At 46.6% G+C, this 24000-nt stretch overlaps 2 protein-coding genes across 2 annotated transcripts in view; both read right to left on the reverse strand.

The window, feature by feature from the left end:
- Positions 1-24000, reverse strand: part of LOC120944301 (protein mono-ADP-ribosyltransferase PARP14-like) — a 575277-nt gene that overhangs the window by 90235 nt on the left and 461042 nt on the right. The gene's annotated exons all lie outside the window — the stretch shown is intronic.
- LOC120944300 (protein mono-ADP-ribosyltransferase PARP14-like) overlaps positions 1-24000 on the reverse strand; it is an 80832-nt gene that overhangs the window by 41389 nt on the left and 15443 nt on the right. The window contains exons 4-7 of the mRNA XM_040358332.1: positions 13074-13268; positions 11212-11448; positions 3406-5675; positions 762-998 (exon numbers count right to left, since the gene is read on the reverse strand). Of these exons, the coding sequence (XP_040214266.1) occupies positions 762-998; positions 3406-5675; positions 11212-11448; positions 13074-13268 (2939 nt within the window). The remainder of the gene's footprint in view (positions 1-761; positions 999-3405; positions 5676-11211; positions 11449-13073; positions 13269-24000) is intronic.

A 24000-nucleotide genomic window follows, 5' to 3' on the forward strand; every position in this document is an offset into this window, starting at 1 on the left:
TAGAGTAATATGAGCAGGAGGGTAGAACCTCCTCTTCTACTGTATATAAGACTTGTATTCTGGTTCTAATAAACAGTTCATGTTCAGCAATCAAATGAGTATCGTCTTGTTTGTCATTGAAAGTGGTTGGAATATCCGATATCTAGATTCGGACAGGGAAGAAGTGGTATATGACGAAAACACTCAAGCGGACTGTGGGACCATTCGTTACAGTACACCATACTTATTCACATAGAATGGGGGGGGTTAATGGGGGATGCCAGGATCTGATAAGCCCCCCGCCTGCAGACCCCCACAACCAATGGCCAGGGTTGTCGGGAAGAGGCCCTTGTCCCCATCAACATGGGGACAAGGTGCTTTGGGGTGGCCTCCTAACCCCCCCCCCATGTTGAGGACATGGTCCAGGAAGGGGGGGCGCTCGCTAGTTCCCTCCCTTTTTCTGACCTGCGTGCTTGGATAAGGGTCTGGTACGGATTTTGGGGGGAACCCATTAAGATTTTTATTTTATTTTTTTGTTTATAATTTGGCATGGAGTTTCCCCTAAAGATTCATACCAGACACAAAGTGCCTGGCATTGTCGGGATCAAAGTCAGATCTCCACTCATTGAAGTCGGATGGATGTCGGACTATAAGTCGCAGGGCAAAGTTGGATCTACAGTTGTACCAGTGTGAACCCGGCCTCAAGGTAATTTTAACCAAGGTGAGATTGTAAAGTGTAAATCAATTAATTTTCCCACCACACTCTGCAGGCCTGAAGGTACCTTTTCCGATGTTCCTTGTCCGCTGTCCCATTGAGGGCTCACAACATGAAGAACCTCTTGACAGTTGAGATTGCAGCCGTCGGTGCTGAACAGGGATCCTGGATGCCCCTGAGTGCCGAGACTTGCATCGTTCAGGAGTTGCTGCATATTCAAGCCGGCCCGACTCAGCAAGGCTTTGGATACGGCACCAGCATTCAGGTTCAGATCGGCTCCTACACTGTTCACAATGACATCCGTCTGCCATGGAAAGAGAAGATCAACATTACCAAGTGATTATTTCTTAAGAGATTAATTTCCTAAGAGATAAGTGGTTTGAATTTTCAAAGGGTTCAAATATCCAATATCAGTATTATCAGTATTACTACACCATATCAGTTCTTCTCAACCTTTTACCAAAGAGCAACCCTTGAAATAAGTTTCAGGTCTCAGGGAACCCCCAGCTAATAATTACTATATCTGCTATATCTACAACACATGACACGTTGGTGTGAACAGTAAGGCCGGGTACAGACGAGCAAACATGTACGATGAAACCGGTCCGTCGGACCGTTTTCACCGTACATGTCTGCCCGGGGATTTCTGTATGGTGCCTGTACTCACCATCATACAGAAGTCCGCGCGTAAACAATACGCGGGGCGTGTCCGCGCCGCGACGATGGCGGCCCTGCCAGTTCAATGCTTCCACGCATGCGTCAAAGTCATTCGACGCATGCGAGGGATGGCGGGCGCTCGGACATGTACGGTAGGTCTGTACAGACGACCGAACATGTCCGAGCGGGCAGGATTTCAGCGGGCTGTTTTAAAACAAGTCCAGAAATATTTGCCCGCTGGAAAAAGGCCCGGCGGGCAAATGTATGCTGGAATCCTGTCCGCTCGGGCCTACACACGACCGAACAGGTCTGCTGAAACTGGTCCGCGGATCTGTTTAGCAGAAATGTTCGGTTGTGTGTACGGCCCATAAGTTGTAATATGAGAATAAAAAAATAATATGTTAGTCAGTGGGAAGAATATTCCTTACATTGGTGATCAGTGAGAAGAATGTTCCTTACATTGGTGATCAGTGAGAAGAATGTCCCTTACATTGGTGATCAGTGAGAAGAATGTTCCTTACATTGGTGATCAGTGGGAAGAATGTCCCTTACATTGGTGATCAGTGGGAAGAATGTCCCTTACATTGGTGGTCAGTGGAAAGAATGTCCCTTACATTGGTGACCAGTGAGAAGAATGTTCCTTACATTGGTGATCAGTGAGAAGAATGTCCCTTACATTGGTGATCAGTGAGAAGAATGTCCCTTACATTGGTGATCAGTGGGAAGAATGTCCCTTACATTGGTGATCAGTGAGAAGAATGTCCCTTACATTGGTGATCAGTGAGAAGAATGTCCCTTACATTGGTGATCAGTGAGAAGAATGTCCCTTACATTGGTGATCAGTGAGAAGAATGTCCCTTACATTGGTGATCAGTGAGAAGAATGTCCCTTACATTGGTGATCAGTGGGAAGAATGTCCCTTACATTGGTGATCAGTGAGAAGAATGTCCCTTACATTGGTGATCAGTGAGAAGAATGTCCCTTACATTGGTGATCAGTGAGAAGAATGTTCCTTACATTGGTGATCAGTGAGAAGAATGTCCCTTACATTGGTGATCAGTGGGAAGAATGTCCCTTACATTGGTGACCAGTGGGAAGAATGTCCCTTACATTGGTGATCAGTGAGAAGAATGTCCCTTACATTGGTGATCAGTGAGAAGAATGTCCCTTACATTGGTGATCAGTGAGAAGAATGTCCCTTACATTGGTGATCAGTGAGAAGAATGTCCCTTACATTGGTGATCAGTGAGAAGAATGTCCCTTACATTGGTGATCAGTGGGAAGAATGTCCCTTACATTGGTGATCAGTGAGAAGAATGTCCCTTACATTGGTGATCAGTGAGAAGAATGTCCCTTACATTGGTGATCAGTGGGAAGAATGTTCCTTACATTGGTGATCAGTGGGAAGAATGTTCCTTACATTGGTGATCAGTGGGAAGAATGTCCCTTACATTGGTGATCAGTGGGAAGAATGTCCCTTACATTGGTGATCAGTGGGAAGAATGTCCCTTACATTGGTGGTCAGTGGGAAGAATGTCCCGTACATTGGTGATCAGTGGGAAGAATACCCCTTACAGATAGCTAAAAAGATCATTGGTGTCAGTGGTACCTTATCTGAGAGTCGGAAATTGCTCATTGGTTATGGAACCCCAGGTAACCTCTGGAAGAACCCTAAGGAACTACTGAATCCGGGCTGAGAAAGGCTGATGAAGAGCATGTTATAGAAGTTTATTTTTGACTTAAAGCAGGGAAATGGTAACATTTCTTTGAGGTTTCCTTTGTTGTCTGGGTCCAGCTATGGAAATCCCCTGGACATCCATGATGGTCACCACAATTAGAAAGAAACTCCAAAAGAAGACAGCAAAACAGATTTGGAAAGTGTTAGAACCGCTCTTGTTTTATTCATTTCTGTGTCCCATCAAACTTGGACAGGACGAAAGTCAAAATGTTCCGGGGATGCACAACAATAAACACAGAGGTTCTAACCCTTTCTAACTCTATTCGAAACATAAACGTCCCACTTTAGCAAGAAAAATGCTGGGGAATCTACATACCGAGCAGTCCTCAATGTTCTTCTGAAGCAGCTTGATCTTCAGTCCTTCCTTGGTCATCACGGTGTTGTCATTACCTCTATTCACTGGTGTTGGCGCTGGTGGGCTCTGTGCAGCTCTTGTGACCGGCTGGGGTGCCGTTACTGTAGAAGGCACAGCACCCGTTTGCTTACCAAATTTGGCCTTTGCAACCTCAGAGAAAATTTTGACGGTTTCCTCCTTCGTGTCCACAAGATGGATTCTCTGTAAAGTGCTCTGTTGTCCCGGCGTCTCTACGTAGTCCCGTATGGCTTCCACTATGTTTTCAACACTCAATTTTATGGGAAAACCAAAAACTCCAGAACTGACAGCTGGAATTGCTATTGAGCTGTGACTCTTCTCGGAGGCCAGCTGTAAACTGGTGGTAATCGCCCTCCGTAGAAGCCGTTCACATCTGGAGCGCGAATTTGAGTCCCATCGGGGACCCACTGTATGTATGATTTGTTTGCACGGCAATTTCCCTGCGTCAGTAAATACTGAATCTCCGGTGGACAATTTACCATCTTTCCTGATAATCTGATCGCAGTCATCTTGGACTTTACGTCCTGCTGCATCCAGAATAGCTTTTGCCAAACCCCCAATATGTTTCAGATCTTCATTGGCTGCATTAACAATGACATCTACATTGTGACGGCACATGTTATCTTTATATACAGAGAGGGTCATTCCATTTGAAAGAGAAGTTTGGAATCTGGGTTTATGAAATGGATCATTTTCTACACCAGCCTCCTCTAAACGTATCAGACAATGGTAAGTTGTCCTTGCGGTTGTAGCATGAACTTCTTCATTGACCTTACAAAACTTTTTGGCTCCCGGTTTCTCAATACGCAGAGTATCACTGTGAAGTGAGTGCAAAATGTCCCTAATGGTATTTGCTGCCTCTTGAACCTTCACCCGTGGTCCTGACAGGCGGATACCGTTCTGGTTCTTTGTTACATTTACATTTTTCTTTATCTTCTCCAAGATCTCCTTCCTTTCCTCCATGAGGAACGTCATCTTTGCTGAAGGTTGAACTGGAATTTCTGTCTCTATAGTAGAGTTCTTCTCCAGAAAGTCGCTGACTTGTTCGTAACACGTCATAACATTTGAAGTCAGGCCGGCGATGACCACGTTGTCCTCTGTTCCCGAAGAAGATTCCTCCAACAGGACGGTGATTTTCTCTGCATTAAATAACTGAAGTAGATGTGACTGGAGACTTTTCCATTCTGGAGATTTCAGAAGACTTTTGTCTTCAACTAAAAGTGGTCTGTGGAGTAGTTTTTCCTTAATTTGCTTTTCTGCTTCTATCAAGTCTTCCATTGAATGAGCCATCAGTTTAACAACGCCATCTTCAATTTCCAGCATTGCGTTGATGTTGTGACGTACAAAGAGTAGAGTGGACATCTCCTCATTATCGGTGGATACCAGGAACTGGACGAGGTGCGGATTCATCTGGATGAGTTTGCTTTTCATTTGTTGTTTGATGTTGAGTATTTCACATTTGGCCATGAGCACTTCTTCTCTCAGTCCCGATAGACAGGCTTTCTTTGTTGGCACATCATAGTCCATCTTCAGCTCTGGAACCTGGTCCAGGATCTTCTTCTTCAGGCCGCTGTTACACATAATCTGATAGAGGGCTGGAGACATAGATAAGGTCTCAGTCTTGGTTTGTTTCTCTCTTTCCACCTGTTTGGTGGTTTCCTCTACCAGTTGTCTGAATGTTGGGTCAATCTTCGCAACATCCTTGGACATTCCAGCCAAGAAAAGTTTCTCTAAACCAAAGTCCGGTCTGATGAGTACTCCGTCATAGGTGGAGCTGCTGACATGTTCTCGAATAGCTTCCCAGACCGACTCATCCATTTTATACTCTATTACTCTGAACTTTGATATGAAAAGTGAAAATTCATTATACATGTCGTCACTCCATCTCGGTACAATCTTTGTCACAGACCTGAGATTGGTGGACAATGTGGGAGGAAAGATGAGTTGAAGGACAGGATTCTGGCAGTCTTGATCTGGCCATTTGATCTCACAGTGTTTATTCTTCATCTTCACATCGATGTTGTTCTTTAGTCCTTCATTATTACAGATATGTTCCAATATGTATGGACTGATATTAAACTCTATAGGCTTTGGTATTTCTATACAAGGTCCGTCCTTCCCATACAGTGCTATACCCAGCAATGGGTAGTAAGGGTACACGGATATCTTTTTCTTGGAAAACACGTGATCCTTCTTCAGAACTCTTTTAACATCTGGAAGAGAAGGAAACAAGTAGAAGGTTCACAGTGATGCATGACTTAAAACATCAAGTTCTTAAAAGTGGTTCACCAAAATTGTTTCAGAATTTAGAACAACTGGTGACACAACAGGACAATTTGGTGGCTTAGGGTCTACAATAAAGGCTTTGGGAGTGGTAAGGTGAGGGGGGTCATGCTCCCCTGAGCTCAGACTTGGATTTCATAACCAAAAACATTTTAAGGAGAAGAATTTTTTACTTATCATCTATAAGTTAATCGGCACCACATCCCCTTAAAATTGGTAACAATATAAGGAAAAAGGAGAATTTGGGATTTTATAGGTGCAAAATTACACAAGCAAATATATAATTTTTTTTTTTTATTTAAATAAAAGTTAAAAATTGACAGAATCATACCAAAACCCCCAGGATTAAATTAGAACAGCTGCAGCGCCCGAAGGAGGGGGGGGGGGGGCTGGCTTTACCCAATCCCTGGATATATTACTTGGCGGCACAACTCCAACACTTGATAGGGGCCGCAGCCCGGGGCCTCGGCAGCTAAACTTATGCTGCGGGGCTCGGGGGCAGCCACGATACCAGAGGGGCTGGAGGCTTGCAAATTACAAAAACCCAATAAACGTATGCCTACATATGCTCTTGTTCAGAAGGTGTGGAATAAGGCTAAGCAGCTTCAAGATGTGGCGGGGTTCACCGAGTTTAGTCCTATTTGGGGGAACGAATCCTATGAGGAGCTGGCCAAAATTGAGCAGGGTCACAGGTGGAGTTCCTTCGGGGTCACGCATCTTAAACATGTCTTTGGGGGGGGCCTGCCTCCTTTCAGTGAGTTGCAATCCAGATTCAACCTGCCACACACTATGCAGTTCTACTACCTACAGCTGCAGCACGCAGTGAGGGCTCAGGGGGCAGCGGTTGAGTGGGTTCAGTCCCCCACACCGGTTTTCCGTGCGCTGTGTCAAGCGCAGGATACCAAGGGCATGATCTCACACTGCTGCAACATGCTCCTGTCATCATTCCTGGAGGGGCATCCTATGAGGGTGGCAGAACAGTGGGAGACAGACTTGGGGCCTATTGAGGGGGAACTATGGGAGGAGGCCTTACAGGCTGTAAATGCCTGCTCGCTAAATGTGTCACAAAGGGTATCCCAACTCTACATCTTACTCAAGGTGCACTTTACTCCGGTTAGACTCTTCAGAATGGGCCGGGCCCCTGACCCGTTGTGTGGACGGTGCAGGCCGGCCCAGGGAGATCTGGTCCACCTGCTCTGGCGTTGTCCCAAGTTGCATAGATATTGGTCGGAGGTCCTGGCGACCCTAAACTCGGTGTTCCAGACCGCTGTCCCACTGGACCCACTGTGTTGCCTGCTGGGCGTTTTGGAGGGGGCGATAGCGGAAGAAGTCACTAGAGTGGCATTCGCCAGGGCATTGTTCCAGGCGAGAAAACTCATTCTCATACACTGGAAGTCAAGGGAACCCCGTTCGGTTAAGACCTGGGTACAACATATGGGTAGAACACTGTTGATGGAAAAGTACATTTACCAGCACAGAGGAAACGCAGGGAAATTTCTTAAACTATGGGATCCATGGCTTGCGACGCCAGGGTTGAGCCCCTTGGAGCTAGTTCAAGCAAGGTTACTAGGGGGGATGTAGGGACAGAGAACAACTTACAGGGTCTCCGGCCTGGTTACTTGGGAGGCCGAATGGAGGGAGAAGGGATGGGAGAGTGGGCAGGGACAGGGGTCCGGGGATAAGTGTCCAGTTGGTTGAGACGGTATAATGATTATGTAAAATGATTTCATGTAGTGCATCTGTTGTTTGACCTGCAATTTTGATGACGTGCCTGTTTGCATACTGTGTGTAAAATGTCATTCTTCTATGGTTTGTTTGTTTTGTGAGCAATAAAAACCTTTTTGATTAAAAAAAAAAAAAAATTGACAGAATAAAATCCATCAAAAAGTATACAATACAGTTTCAGAGTGACAAAATTCTCTACATGTTTCACCATGGTTAGTAGCTTCCTCAGGAGAATTACATTTATCAGGCACTATCTTCTGAAAAAATAGAAAAATAAAACAATACAAAATTATATGAATACAGGAATACACATATTGTAAGAAAATAAACACAATTAACTTTAGTCCCAAAATGGCTGAGGTCATAATTACCTGTATGGACTAATATAAAATATGATTAAGGCCAAGAGGTCGAGAGGAACCCTGGAAAAATGGATCATCTAGTGTAACCATAGAGGGTGGTATGTAAAGGAGACATACTCAAAAACTGGGGGCTAGCAAATGATCCACTTACGTAGAGAAGGAGATGGAGATTGACTTATGAAGCAAACACTGAGCAATAAACTTATGAAATTATTCCACAAGTCTAGATGATCCATTTTTCCGGGGGTTCCTCTCGACCTCTATTATATTTTATATTAGTCGATCTTTATACAGGTAATTTTTGCTCCTATTCTAGTCGGTCATTATGACCTCAGCCATTTTGGGACCAAATATTAATTGTGTTTATTTTCTTACAATATGTGTATTCCTGTATTCATATTATTTTGTATTTATATGTATTGTTTTCCTATTTTTCAGTAGATAGTTCCTGTGACGGGAGGCCCGTGGAATCCCTTGGAAAGTATGGGATACCCTTGTTTCAGCTCCCCCTGCACCTCTTATGTCTAAGTCATACTGTGTCTATTAGGGTCACAGGGTGCACAAGAAAATAATGAACCCTGAGAATATGATTGGATTACTTCAAATGGGAAAGTAATATTCATTAACAACATCTCTCAAGAAATATGAAGATTTTATCCCCTGTACACTGTGAGGACTATGAACAGGAAGTAGGGATGTCCCGATACCCATACCAGTATCGGTATCGGGACCGATACCGAGTATTTGCGGGAGTACTTGTACTCTCGCAAATACCCCCGATACCTAAATAGAATACTTGAAAAACTAGCTAAACTCCCACCACCCCGCCGCCGCTGCCGGAACGAATGCCGCCGCTGACCCCGTCGCATACCACAACAACGCCGCCGCCGCATGGGTTAAACAGCGTGCGGGCAATATCACAGCTTTCATTTGAATAGCTGTAGTATTCCCGCTGCGCCGTGTATAGACACTCCCCCTTGCTCGGGATCTGTCCAATCCAGAGCAAGGGGGAGTGTCTATACGCGGCGCAGCGGGAATACTACAGCTATTCAAATGAAAGCTGTGATATTGCCCGCACGCTGTTTAACCCATGCGGCGGCATCAAGGTATGGGGGGACATGGCTGGATATAGGGGGACATGGCTGGATTTATGGGGGACATGGCTGGATATAGGGGGGACATGGCTGGATATAGGGGGGACATGGCTGGATATAGGGGGGACATTGCTGCATATAGGGGGGACATGGCTGCATATAGGGGGGACATGGCTACATATATGGGGGACATGGCTGGATATAGGGGGGACATGGCTGGATATAGGGGGGACATGGCTGGATTTATGGGGGGACATGGCTGCATATGTGGGGGGACATGGCTGCATATGTGGGGGGACATGGCTGCATTCGTGGGGGGACATGGCTGCATTTGGGGACACATTTAAAAAAAAGTATCGGTATTCGGTATCGGCGAGTACTTGAAAAAAAGTATCAGTACTTGTACTCGGTCCTAAAAAAGTGGTATCGGGACAACCCTACCAGGAAGTATAACTCCCAATATGGGCATTACAGGAAGTTCAATGTAAGAGTCATTAGATCCCCATTGTTGTTTGTGTTAATTAACTCTGCTATCGTGTGAAGGAGTTCTGTGTTGATTTGCGATAATGTTGATTGTGTCTTCTGAGCTACAAGACGGCAAGTCTGGCCTAAAGGTCATGTCTCTGAGTCATCTAGGCTGTTAAAAAGGGATTAGTTAATGTGCTCATGTTAATTAGGTTTCTGGTCCCATGTGTATTTCCAGAGTAATATGAGAAGTCCTCTTTTGACTGTGTATAAAACTTGTATTGCTTTCAATAAAGATTCATTCCTGATTGACCCTCAAAACGGAGCTTTGTCTCGTACTTGGGGGAGAATTATTCGTATGGGTTTCTTGTTCGGCTTGTTTGAGTGTTCAGTAGCTGCCTTCGTGTTCGGGAATGGAATGTCCTAAACGACTTTAACCCCCTTTCATACTCGGGGTGTGGTTACAGTGCCTGATAAATGTAATTCTCCTGAGGAAGCTACTAACCGTGGTGAAACATGTCAATAATTTTGTCAGCCTGCACACTCTGAAACTGTACTGTATACTTTTGGATGGATTTTATTCTGTACATTTTTAACTTTTATAAATAAAATCTTTTTTGATATATTTGCCTGTGTAATTTTGCACCTCTAAAATCCCAAATTCTCCTTTTTCTTATATGGTTATCAAAAACATTTTAGTTCAAGTGACTAACTGACCCATGTACTCCGTAATGTGCTGCTGAATATATCAGCCATCAATGAAGACATTTCAGCAGTAGTGATTTTCTGAAGTGAACAAAACAGAAGAAATGTTTTTGTGATATGTTGGCCAACGATAAATATATTGGCCCGGATTCACATACATTGGCGCATATTTATGCCGGCGTAGTGTATCTTCTTTATGCTACGCCGACGCAGCGCAGAGAGGCAAGCACCGAATTCACAAAGCACTTGCCTCCCAAACTGCGCTGGGTTCCCTCGGCGTAAGCCGGCGTAGGTGGAAGTGGGCGTGAGCCATGCTAATGAGGCGTGACCCCATGCAAATGATGGCCCGAGTGCCATACAAGTACTTAAAATGAACAGCGCATGCGCCGTCCCGTGGACGTATCCCAGTGCGCCTGCTCAGAATCATGTCGGAACTACTCCCTAAGATACAACGGATCACTGCCTATGGCGAGAACGTAACCTACGCCCAGCCCTATTCATGTACTACGTAAACAACGTAAAATACGACGGCTGTGTTCCCTGGTCCATACCTTAGCATGAGTTGCACCTCATATATGGGGAATAACTTTACGCCGGACGTAAGCCTTACGCAAACCGCGTATATTATGCGCCGGGCGCAAGTACGTTCGTGAATCAACGTATCTCCCTCATTTACATATTTGAATAGGAAATCAATGGGAGTGCCACTTGCTGCCAGCGTAACTATGCGCCCGCGATAAGCCGGCGTAGGAAAGTTACGTGGGTCGGATGAAGCCTATTTTCAGGCGTATCGCAGTTTATGGGCACGGCGCATAGATACGATGGGGCATATTTACACTTACGCGGCGTCTCGAGTCGGTGTAAGTGCTTTGTGAATCCGGGCCATTGTGTGGTAGATAATGTCACCGATACAAAGTGAAATGAATGCAGCTCAGAACCCATTCCATGGCCGGATCCGCTCAAACTGGAGAATGGTTTGCATGGATTAGGCCAAGTATGAACGCTGATGTTGGCCACAAACGTTTCTATCCCTCCTCAATGTGCCTCTTACCATATCATACAATTTAGCGGGGTCCCCAACCAACCTGTGAAGGTTCAGTCTGCTCTGTTCTTACCTGCGATGTGACGAAAAGTGATCAGTGCTGCTCTTTCCTCAGGTAACATCACAACGTCTTCTACTCTTCCTCCTCCATGTTTTGGGTTCTCAAAGAAAGCTGTCAGATGCATCTCAGATGTGTTCTCCGGGACATTCTCCACCCGGACACTTTGGGATTCTTCCAGGGGCCTCGCTGTTAGCTTGTAGTGAACCGCTCTGAGGTTACCGGAGAACGTTCTGATGAATCTCGGAATATCTGGAGAAAAACCAACAAAGTAACAACAAATACTACTGAGTGGGGGGATCAGCAGAGCTGGGGGTTACTACTGAGTGGGGGGATCAGCAGAGCTGGGGGTTACTACTGAGTTGGGGGGGGGGCGGGGGTCAGCAGAATAGGGGGAATACTACCAAGTGGGGGGATCAGCAAAGCTGAGGGTACTACTGAGAAGGATCTGCTGAACAAGGGTACTAATAAGCTGGGGATCTGCTGAGTGGAGGTACTACTGGGTCCCTTTAAAATCAACACACACATACAGGGCATTTGCTAAACTTCAAAAAAAACATCTCAGTAGCATCAAAAGCACATGAAATAAGCATGTTGAAGTGGTAGGTGATTTAATGTGTGTCGAAGTCGAAGCAAAGTGTAAATGAGCCCAAATACAGTAAAAAATAATTTTAGGTAACTTTATTGTACAGAGAGCACCAGGGCCGGTGATCCCACTAGGCCCGGGGGGTGCAACCACAGCCGCTGGGTCCCCTTCAGAGGATTGGATCCCCCCCTGGTGGGTGGTGGCTGGTGCGGGACGCGGCTCCATCTGGCTGGCTTCAGAGTCACTGGGTGGGGAGAAGGTGCAGATTCCTCCCCCCTTCCCTGGAGCCACGGGCGACCATGCCAATGTCCAGCAGCAGTCATGGGCATCTGCCCACCCCGCCTCCCACCCTGAGTGATGTACGGCCATTGGAGGAACAGGTCAGGTGGCATTGTGCACCGAGACAGCCGGGATGGATCCACCCAGGTCCGGACTTGCCATAGGACACACACTGGGCCGAGGCCGCTGGGTCACTTGTCCTGGGGGAGCGAGGAGCCCAAAGCAAAGTTGCTACTGAAGCCCGGCCTGCTTCCCCAGTCTCTCCACAGCCGGCCTGCCAGAGCCCAGGAGTGGAACCGAATGATCAGCTGATCTGATGGGGGAGGAGCTGCAGGAGGTCTCCCATGCATGAGCTGTGAGCCGCAGCCTGTAGGAGACCCCATCTCCTGATCCTGGGACTGCTGCCTGACCCAAGGTAAGAACTTGTCAGGTGGGGGCGCTGGGGATGAAGACTTCCAGACCTCATCACTGGTGTGTGACCCCCTTCACTTGGCTGCACCCCCTCTACTTTCCACCTGGCTCCATCCCCTTGCCTGTCCACCTGGCTACTGCCCTCAACCAGGAGTTCTGGTGCTAAAATTATTGAATTAAATTTAGATTTATTTTTTAGGGGGGGCGCAAGTAGCTGGTCTCGCCTAGGGCGCAAAATAGTCTGGTACCGGCCCTGGCAAGCAAATTTTTTGGCAGGAGAATCTGTACATTGAAGTTTTTACCTCCATTGCTCTCCAGCACTCAGTAGATAAAGATGTCAGTGATTCTGTAGAGTGTGGGCCTCATGGTAGTTCCCTGTTTTTTGGGCATAAGGCAAACAACATTCTCTTACAAGGGCCATTGGCTGGTAGTACACACAATGCTGTATCCTGGCCTAGGCCAACAAGGCCAAGGCCTAGGGCTGCACAAAACCTAAATACACCCCTGAGTACACGGTGGAGCTCTTAGGCCCAGACTAGAAGCTGTGAGCCTCATTCCAGACTTTGTATCTAAATCATGGGCAAATAAAGATTGGACTCACCGATATCACATGTGAAGGTGACAACAGCAGATCGGATCTCCGGAATGATCTCCACATAGAAGTCCGTTTCTTCAACCTTCTCACTGGTATTCTCCACCAGGATGTTTAACATCTCATGTGTGTGGCTGTCCTGGACGTTCTCGATCAGAACCCGAGAGGACGGGGGGTCCGGAGTCACCTCATCGTCTGGTGTGGCTGTAACAGTAAAATATATTCCAGAGGTAAAGTTTTTTAGAGTTATTATTTGAATCATTGCGACTTAAAGAACATTCTGAGAGCTTTCGCCAGAGATTGTTTCTTTATTGAGTTTCTGAGCCAATTCACCAGGACAGGGCGAGAGCCGATGACCTCAGAGTTCCTTCTAATTATGGAGGACCACTGAAAAGAAAAGCGGGTGCAGCACCCCCTAGTATAGGTGCTAGCTGTAAATAGCTATACTAGTGTAGTTTTCCACTCCGTCTAATGGTGGGGCTGGAAGGAAATCTAACTTCATCAGGTCTGCTTAAAGCGGAGGTTCACTCTAAAGACAAGTATATACCATTCAATCCAGCATACTGCCGACATGTACAGTATATGCCGTTTTTTTTTTTCGGTTTACATACCGTAGTATAGGTATTTCTTCCCCCGGCTTCCGGGTAGTGAATCCCGCGGGACTGGGCGTTCCTATTCGAGACTAAGTGATTGACATATGACAAAAGCTTGCCCCCCGGCGCATAATGCGCGTCACCAGTTTCCGAAAGTAGCCGAACTGCGAGTCGGTGCTATACGGCGCCTGCGCACCGACGTTCGGCTTTTTTCGGAAACTGGTGACGCGCATTATGCGCCGGGGGGCAAGCTTTTGTCAAACGTCACTCACTTAGTCTCGAATAGGAACGCCCAGTCCCGCGGGATTCACTACCTGGAAGCCGGGGGAAGAAATACCTATACTACGGTATGTAAACCGGAAAAAAAACAAAAAAACAGCATATACTGTACATGTCTGCAGTATGCTGGATTGAATGGTATATACTTGTTTTAGGGTGAACCTCCACTTTAACAGAATGCTGCAATTCATTAGTTAGGACTTCTCCGGTGTTCTGGTGCTATTGAGTTTGCCTGGGCTCCTCCCACCTTCTAGAAAACGGACGTTACTTACCGGTAACGGTGTTTCTATGAACCTTCCAGGACGGCACCCGAGATGATGGCTCCTCCCCACAGGAAACACAATCACTTAACAATTTAAAAGTCCCCACCCTTCCCCTTGATCCTCAGTATGAATTAGAGTAGTCCTGAACTGGTTCACAAGGGACATTGTTCCGTATAGGTATTTACCACCTAGCGTTTAGCTTATCTTTTCCCTCCACATAGGGCGGGAAGTAGGCCTGCCGTCCTGGAAGGTTCATAGAAACACCGTTACCGGTAAGTAACGTCCGTTTTCTCTCATCACCTTCCAGGACGGCACCCGAGAGGATAGACGAGTAACCAACAGGCCTACTTTAGGGTGGGACCCTTGCCTGCAAGGTCTTTTGCTAGATGTCAGAATCTGATTTTATTTCACCACTTCCACTTCCTAGTGTGTGATGAGGGTATCCTAGCTGGATCATGAAAATGACCTGCAGGTCTGCTCCACCTATGCTCTTGTCTCCTCTTTGGATGCAGAGTCTAGGTGGCACGTGCTCTTAAAGAAAAAAATTCTGAGAGCTTGAGTATTCTTTAGGATAGAAAGGTTGGCTGCGCCAATATTCTGGCCATCGTGGTTGATAGTGTCTGCAAAGCTGCATAAGACCATCCAAAGTTTAGTCAGGATTTGTTCTGTGAAACAAAGACCTACTTTGATCAACCCAGAAAAAAACAACATGTGGTTTTAAGCCACTAGTCTGTACAGGAGAATGGTTTAGAAAGAAAACAGGGTCTCCCGACGTACAATCCTTGTGGGTCCCCCTTTTTTGTTTGCCATAGTCCTGGTGAAACAAGGAAATAAACCCACTCAAGGATACTAGATTAAGGGAAGTCTATTCCCTTCACTCAAATGACTGGACAGGTATGTGACCAAGCAGGGCGTTTGGTGTGCTCCTGCACTCCCTTCAGTCCACCTGTCCACCTCCATTCATTGGAATGCATGTGACTTTATAGCGAGGACACTTATTGGTCAGTGTCAGGACCACAGGATGCCTTGGCGTGGCTCGTTCGTGCGTCCGCCAATACACGTGGACAAACTCCTGTCTCCAACGTACACTGCTAGACCGGACAAAACAGCTGCTCTGCAAGCCGGTTGACAAGCAGGTCCCATCCTGGTCATTCCCCATTTCTGAGTTCCTTCCCATCTGAATACCGACATGTCAGATGTGAGATTGTTCTATATACCCTAGGCTCCTTATAACCCTGCGAGTCGATCATTAAACTACGCAGAAAAGAAGCCTGTTACAAAATTGCGAGTAACCACTGCATTCATTGGTATATAACGGAAAAGAACAAAGGTGTCGGGGAAAGAAAACTTTTCACCGCCCCCCGCGTATAATATGCAGATACATTTTACCCTATAATCTCAGGGTAAACCCATGAGTGCCACACGCCAACAGAATACAGTATTCTGTAAAAATCCAGTGTTTGAGGTCATGATCCACTCCACGCACCAAGGAGTGTTAAGTTAAGCAGATCCCTACCACAAGGGACCAATGCCATAGTAGGAGTAAAAGATGAATATTGGTTATTCATATCCAGTTCGTCCGAGGGGGTGACATGAAGGACATACACTGAGCTATAAAGCTCGGATCGGATCGGGAGAACCAGTCAGAAAAAATCCTGATGCTGAATTTTTTAGGCAAACAGCCCCTAACAGCGTAACCCCTTTCCTACTAAAAAGAACCTGCTAGGTGATTTTATGACCTCCTTCCAGTGTCCTATAACCCTACTGGGTTCAGGTCTAGGGAATGTCCCTGGCATGCCTAGAAGTAAAGGCCCGCAATCAGAAATCCTGTTCCTTCCATGTGAATGGAAAATAAGGTCTGAAATAAAGTGACCAACATGTCCCAGATATACAGGTCCTAGATCTTGTATTTCCGAAGGACAGCAAGCTCAGACTTAATATGGAAAGACAGATAGACACCCCCAGCCTCCACTGCTGTGTTTTCTGATATACAGACACCTGTAGGATAGAGAAGACACAACCAACCTTAGGTGTGTATTTCTCATATGTAGTAAGATACCATATAACCTAAGCCCAGAGAAAGGACAGAAGCTCCAAGTGTGAGCTTCTGATGCTTAATAGGTTTATAGGTCCTACATTCAACAGAGAGGCCACTAGCCAATATGGTGTTTTTTCTGAGTAATAAAGAACGCAGAGGATACAGACACCTTCTACTGCTGTGTTTTATTTATGTGCAGCGACCCAAGGTAATAGATTCAGGACAGGAGGACAAGAACCACTATAGTGTTGTCTATTCCTGACTGACCGCAGTACGGTCTTCCAATCAACAGAAAATAATACTAGCACCTATAGTATATCTCTGATGATCATAGAAAAAGCAGTCGCATGGCCAGTATGACCAAAAGGACATATGCGGCCTCAACCGTGTATTGCTGGTGTTATACTCCCTGCAGTCATAACTAGCAGAGAGTGATATTAGCATACTTCAGATAAACAATAGGGTATAGGACAAGGGACCGAAATGTTACAGACAGTAACATTGTGTATTCCAACACCCACAGTCATATACCTGATAGAAACGTCACTAGCAAGAAAACTCAATGCTGTGCGTTTCTGGATAGTAACAGTATACCGTCATGAACCCACAATACCAGTTGTGCATTATTTTGATTAGAAAAAAACTTGGAAAGTTTATATGACCAACAGCATGTTGTCAGCAACCCAATGTGTTACTTAATGCAACCTTGTCGGGTCATCTAATCAACAGAAATGTCACTAGCAAAAAAAAGGACACTTAAAGCAGTGCATATCTGAATTTATAAATATCCTTAACAATAATACAATGCTATGCGTTTCTGATCAGCAAAATTGTATAGTCATATAACCAGCAGAAGTGTCGCTATCAGTAATCATGCGTTTCTGATAAGTAATAGTATACCAACATGTAACCTCCAGAAATTTTTACCAACAGTAACTCAGTGTGGTATGTTTCTGAATAACCATAGTGTGCGGTTTATATAATAGAGGTGTCACCGACAAATCAATGTCATGCTTCTCTGATAAGCAATAATATAAATGCATGTATCCGACAGAAATTACACCGACAGTAACTCAATGTGGTATGTTTCTGAATAACAATAGTGTGCGAATATACCATAGAGGCGTCACCACCATTCAGTGTTATGCGTTTGATAAGGAACAGAGTACCGTTATCTAATCAATTTTAGGCATTTCTGGTGAGTCATAGGATATCCCTTGATCATCAGTCTACATATATACACACACAAATATATATATATATATATATATATATATATATATATATATATATATATATATATATATATATATATATATATATATACACACATATATCTCAGAAATGACCCAAGATAAACCCATGTTGTGCATTTCTGATGTGCGGACAGACCAACGCTCTATCCTAGCATAACCTGAGTTTCAGATATTGATCCTTTATCCCAGTGAAGGAACATGGTAGTTCCAAATATTGGAAATCCGAGGTGTGTGACTATACCACAATAGTGGTAGCTGCTATTCTGCTATTGCAAAGGTCTGAGTAGGTGTAGCTGGTCCACACACAGGTGGGAGCTAGTCCAAGCCTTTAAGGTCTTAACGAGCACAGACTCAGAAATCAATTAGGTCTCTCATGAAGAGGTGACCATAGTCTCAGGCTGGAGGCAATCAGACACCTGTATGGCTGATTTTCATAGCTTTTAGCCCAGGTTCACACTGGGTGCGATTTCATTCGATTTGAGATGCGATTTCACATGTGAAATCGCATCTCAAATGCCTCCAATTGTCGGCAATGGCGCCGTCCTAATCGGTGCGACGCCGCATCTGCGGCGCTGCACCGATTTCAAAAAGTAGTTCTTGTACTACTTTTTGCGATTTCGGGCCGCGATTTACATAGACATCTGTGCAGAAACCTGCACAGATGTCTCTTAAATCGCGTCCGAAATCGGGACTGCCGGCGGGAGTGAAATCGTGCGAGTTCAGCTGAACTCGCACGGCTTCACTCCCGCAGCCCAGTGTGAACCAGGGCTAACATAGGGTTTTGTACCAGAGAAACTCCCAATTAAGGGTTGCAGGCTAGCATTTTATGCTTCTCACACCACCTAAATGGTTTGTTGCCTGAGCCACAAGAGGTATAGATTAACTCTAACACACTGACAGATATACCAGCAGTGTAAGGAGGAAGTGATCGGTTGGAACTTGGGAGATATTGTAACCAATAAACAACCCCCACAAGGGTAATAAACCCACTAGTATGCCCCCTGTTGGGCCTATCCTAAGAGTTTAGGAGGTCAGTTTTTTGGCTCAAAAAAATCTAACTGCACCCTTGTGATCTGCCTGTCAGATTCATGGCAGGCTGGCCCTAACTGGATTGAGCCTTGCTCAGCCCCCTTTTATGAGATTATCCTAGGGATTTTATAATCTCCTCAGAGGCCTGTATTTGCCTGCAGGAGTCCAACCAGACCCTCTAGGGTGAAGGGCTCCTGTTTAGCTTGGCTTACCATATCCTCCCTGTCCTCCTTAAACTTCCTCTATCTGGACTAGAGGGAATGACTGTGAGGGCGGGGGAAGGGCACTAGGTTCCGTTCGGACGAGGCCTTCTTGGGAGGATATGTCTTCTCTAGGGATAAGCTCCTCTATGTCAGACCTTAAGTTACGGACTGCCTGGCGGCTTCATGGAAAGTTTTTCCTTTCTCTACCAAGTTATGAGGAGCTATGCCCTGTAGCGGTAGGAGACTGTTTATTTGGGGTCTCCTGGGATCCGCTGGGGGGGTTTTTGCAAGACAAGAGATATACATATATGCATAATATTACTTTGTCCTCCCCCAGGACTGCAGGTTTGTACTGGGGAGGTGAAAGGGTGAGAAGTAAAAAACCAGTCCTGTGCTGGCTGGCTGGCCCCAGAGACTCAGACCCTGAAGACCAGGACTCTCACTCCCTTTCCTCCTCCCTTTCCAAGGGGGAATGTACTCACTGCGCCCCGACCTGGATCTGCCTGCAGTCACATTTGCCTTCATCTCCTCCTGTCCATGAGGAGGTTTGGCTGGGTCCCCAGCTGTCGGTACCTCTTGTAAGGGCTATTTGCAAGCCGACCCTTCCACCGCCATGCTTCTCTCCGGCGTCCCTTCCGGGTTGCGCTGTGAGGCAAAAGCCCACCTTCCTTGGAGCGCCATGTTTCCAAAAGTAGGAAGCAGTACCCGGGAAGAGAGAGCTCTTCAAATGGCGGCGTTTCTTCTGCACCCTAGCGATGGCAAGCCTCCCCGCAGCTCAGAGCGCTGGTGCACGCCTGGGGCGACCTGTGAGTTAGACCCGAAGGCCTACAGGTTAGTTCAGCCCCCCCCCAGCCTCCCTAAGACCTGTCTCAACAGGGGTACCTTCGACCCTCCCCGGTCTCTAGGTATTCAAACAAAACAAACGTGACGATGTGTTCGGGAGAAACACAATCAATACTGAGGATCAAGGGGAAGGGTGGGGACTTTTAAATTGTTAAGTGATTGTGTTTCCTGTGGGGAGGAGCCATCATCTCGGGTGCCGTCCTGGAAGGTGATGAGAGAAACTAGTAGAGCTTTCTGGAACATTGGTGGGAGCTAGGCAAATAGGTAACATGAATATCCTGTTAACGACTGGCTCCTGCTCATATACGTTGGCAGAATGGCATGGCTGGGCAGATTAACGTATATTTACGTCACTTTAAAAGTCCCGCTGTGCGCGCGCACCCCTGCCGGGAGCCAGGCCCGGACTGGGAGAAAAAATAGGCCCGGGCATTCTAAGCCGAGCAGCCCATTTTGTTAAAAACCAAAGTTGCGGATTGTCACTTGCCACATCACCTGCCACACATTGCAGATTGTCCCTTTCACGTCACCTGCCACACATTGCAGATTGTCCCTTTCACGTCACCTGCCACAAGTTGCGGATTGTCACTTGTCACATCACCTGCCACATGTTGCGGATTGTCACTTGCCACGTCACCTGCCACAAGTTGCGGATTGTCACTTGCCACGTCACCTGCCACAAGTTGCGGATTGTCACTTGCCACATCACCTGCCACAAGTTGCAGATTGTCCCTTTCATGTCACCTGCCACAAGTTGCAGATTGTCCCTTTCATGTCACCTGCCACAAGTTGCGGATTGTCACTTACTACATCACCTGCCACACATTGTGGATTGTCCCTTTCATGTCACCTGCCACAAGTTGCAGATTGTCCCTTTCATGTCACCTGCCACAAGTTGCAGATTGTCCTTTTCATGTCACCTGCCACAAGTTGCAGATTGACCCTTTCACGTCACCTGCCACAAGTTGCAGATTGTCCCTTTCACGTCACCTGCCACAAGTTGCGGATTGTCCCTTTCACGTCACCTGCCACAAGTTGCAGATTGTCCCTTTCACGTCACCTGCCACAAGTTGCAGATTGTCCCTTTCATGTCACCTGCCACAAGTTGCGGATTGTCACTTACTACATCACCTGCCACACATTGTGGATTGTCCCTTTCATGTCACCTGCCACAAGTTGCGGATTGTCACTTACTACATCACCTGCCACACATTGTGGATTGTCCCTTTCATGTCACCTGCCACAAGTTGCGGATTGTCACTTACCACATCACCTGCCACACATTGTGGATTGCCACTTGCCATGTCACCTGCCACAAGTTGCGGATTGTCACTTGCCAGAAGTTGCGGAATGTCACTTGCCTGCCACCAGATGCAGATTGTCACTTGCCACCTCACCTGCCACACGTTGCGGATTGTCACTTGCTAAGGTGGTGTTTTGCTTGTCAGAGTCAGGTAGCAGAGAGATGATGTAATCTCCCTGCTGCCTGCACAGTGAGGGCGGAAATTACTGCCGGTATGCAAGGCGGGCACGGGGCGGTGAGAGATGATGTCATCTCTCTGCTCCCCCGGCCGCTGGCTTGTTGATTGGCCAGCCACCCACAGAGCCGACCAGCTGACCGGCCACTCTCTGACTCTCACTCGCTGCGGAACCGCCCGCTCAGACTCTCTGGCGCCCAAATTCCGCAACTAAAACAAATTTCTCTCGGGAGTGCCAATTTCCCTGCGTCCGCCCATGGAATACGGCCAAATTACAGTACCTATAAATCTCCATAGGCAACGCTTTTAAAGTCTTTACAGTTACCAGTTTAGAGTTACACAGGAGGTCTGGTGCTAGAATGATTGCTCTCACTATGTTTGCGGCGATACCTTACATGTGTGGTGCTATTGGCATTTATTTATTTTTCCTTTTGTAATTTTTTCTATGATTTTTTTTTTCTCCTTGTTTCTGACGTCACAAGGTAAGAGGAATAAGATCAGTTCCTCTCACTGTGTGCCTAGAGCTGGATGCCACCAGTTGCATCCTTACTGGGTTGCCCACTCACACAGGAGAGCCAGGTGAAGGCAGCGGTGGGAGGGGGTATATATATGTGTGTATATGTATGTATATATATATATATATATATATATATATATATATATATATATATATATATATATATATATATATATATATATATATATACCCAAAAGGTGTCCCAAAGTCGGACTGCATTGCATTGCCGGTTTGAAATCATGCAAGTTCAGATGAACTCACACAATTTCAAACCGGCAATGCAGTCTGACTTCGGGGGCGATTTGTCTATTCCAATTGCCCCCGAAGTCGGCAAAAGTAGTACAGGAACTTCTTTTGGGAATTGGTGCGGCGCTGCAAAGTCGATGACACACTGATTCGAACAGTACTATTGCCGGCTATAGCTGCTGATTTGGTATGCGATTTAACATGTCAAATCGCATGCCAAATCGGCCCAATGTGAATGCAGGACACCTTTTGGGTACAAGAACTGTCCTTCTCTCACACAATGTCTGACACCATCACTTTCACACTGGAGGCGCTTTTCAGCCCTTTTCATGCGTTTAGCACTAAAAATAGTGCCTGAAAAGTGCTAGTAGGGTGCTTTTAACCCCCGCTAGTGGCCGCGAAAGGGTTAAAACCGGCCGCAAAGCACTGCTGCAAAGCTTTGCCGACGGTTCGTCGGCGCTGCCCCTTTGATTTCAATGGTCAAGGGAACTTTAGGAGCGGTGTCCTGCTAGCAGCATCTTTGGGGCGCTGTAAGGAGTGGCAGTGCACCGCTCCAGTGTGAAAGCCTCCTGGCTTTCACATTGGAGTGAAAGGAACGGCTCTTTCAGGGCACTTTGCAGGGGCTAGTTTTAGCGTTATAGCGCCTGCAAAGTAACCCAGTGTGAAAGGGGTACAAGAGCATTGCTGGTTGGTTTGGAGAGTTTAGTAACCTGTAACAACCAGATTTCATGATTCTGCACTTAGGCTTCTTTCACACTGGGGTGCTTTGAGGGCGCTAAAGAGCTAAAAATAGCACCTGCAAAGCGCCCTGAAAAAGCGTCTCCCAGGGCTTTCACACTGTAGCGGTGCGCTGGAAGCACGCTCAAAAAAGTCCTGCCAGCCGCATCTTTTGAGGCGCTGTAGGAGCGGTGTATCCACCGCTCCTAAAGCGCTCCTGCCCATTGAAATCAAGGTGCAGGGCTGCCGAACTGCTTTGCTGGCGGTTTTAACCCTTTTTCGGCTGATAGCGGTGGTTAAAAGTGCCCCGCTAGCGGCCGAATAGCGCCACAAAAAGGACAGTAAAGCGCCGCTAAAAACAGCGGCGTTTTACCGCCAACAGCACACGGATCCAGTGCGAAAGTAGCAATAGACCAATTAGGCAATGATTCATAGTTGTGTACTACGAATCACTGCAATTTCACTGTTAAAGAAGTCCATTTAGTTCTGATTGGCAGCTGTGGAGAAATACCTCCTGCTAGTAAATATATATTTTATTTTCATTGATATCATGAGACTGGCAGACTTTATCAGCTTCTTCTTGCTAGTGATCCAACTAGCAAGAAGAAGCTGATGAAGTCTGAAAGTCTCATGATATCAATGAAAATAAAATATATATTTACTAGCAGGAGGTATTTCTCCACAGCTGCCAATCAGATTCTTATTTCAGGGTCGTTTAGGCATTTTTATTTAATTGCTCATTTAAAACATTGACAGGTAAGCTATATAAAAAAAAACATTGACAGGCAAGTTATAATAAAAAAAAAAAAAAAAAAAAAAAAACATTGGCAGGCTGCCATACTGTGTCACTTACCTTTCTAGACGTCCAGCTCCTTTTAAGAAATCAGGCCTCCTCCAGCAGCTCCTCCCCCTTCACGGTCACATGACCGGCCTGACGTAATGAAGCCCTCCTTCCTTCTAAGGCTAGAGCAGAAGGCTGGCCGGCGGCCGTGGAGGCGGCTGTGGAGCCTGCCGTGGTGAGCGGCGCCGCCGTGCCAGCACAGGGAAAAGCCCAGCCGCTGCCTCAGAGTGTGGGGGGGAACCCGGCCGGACACCTGCCTAATACAAATGCGGCCGTCTCCGCGGAAATCGGCCGCGATCTTGGCGCAAAGAGGCTGGCTGAGCGTGGGGAAATGTTAACTGGCGGCCTGGTAGCCGAGGCCCACCGGGCATATGCCCGGTGTGCCCTATGGCCAGTCCGGGCCTGCCGGGAGCTCTGTGATCGTGCCCGCGGGACCCACGGACTCGATGTTGTCCCGCGATCGGGTCACAGAGCTGAAGAACGTGGAGATGTCAGTGTAAACAGGTGGCCTCAGGTGGGTGACCTGAGGACCTGAAGCTAAAATGGAGGAGTGGCCCTGGTACTTCTAAAGAAGGGGAGCCATGCCTGAGAGGACCGGTTTGCAAGTACAGACCAAAGATCTAGGGGCCTGGTGGT

The sequence above is a fragment of the Rana temporaria genome, chromosome 6 (genome assembly GCF_905171775.1).
Source record: "Rana temporaria chromosome 6, aRanTem1.1, whole genome shotgun sequence".
NCBI lineage: Eukaryota > Metazoa > Chordata > Amphibia > Anura > Ranidae > Rana > Rana temporaria.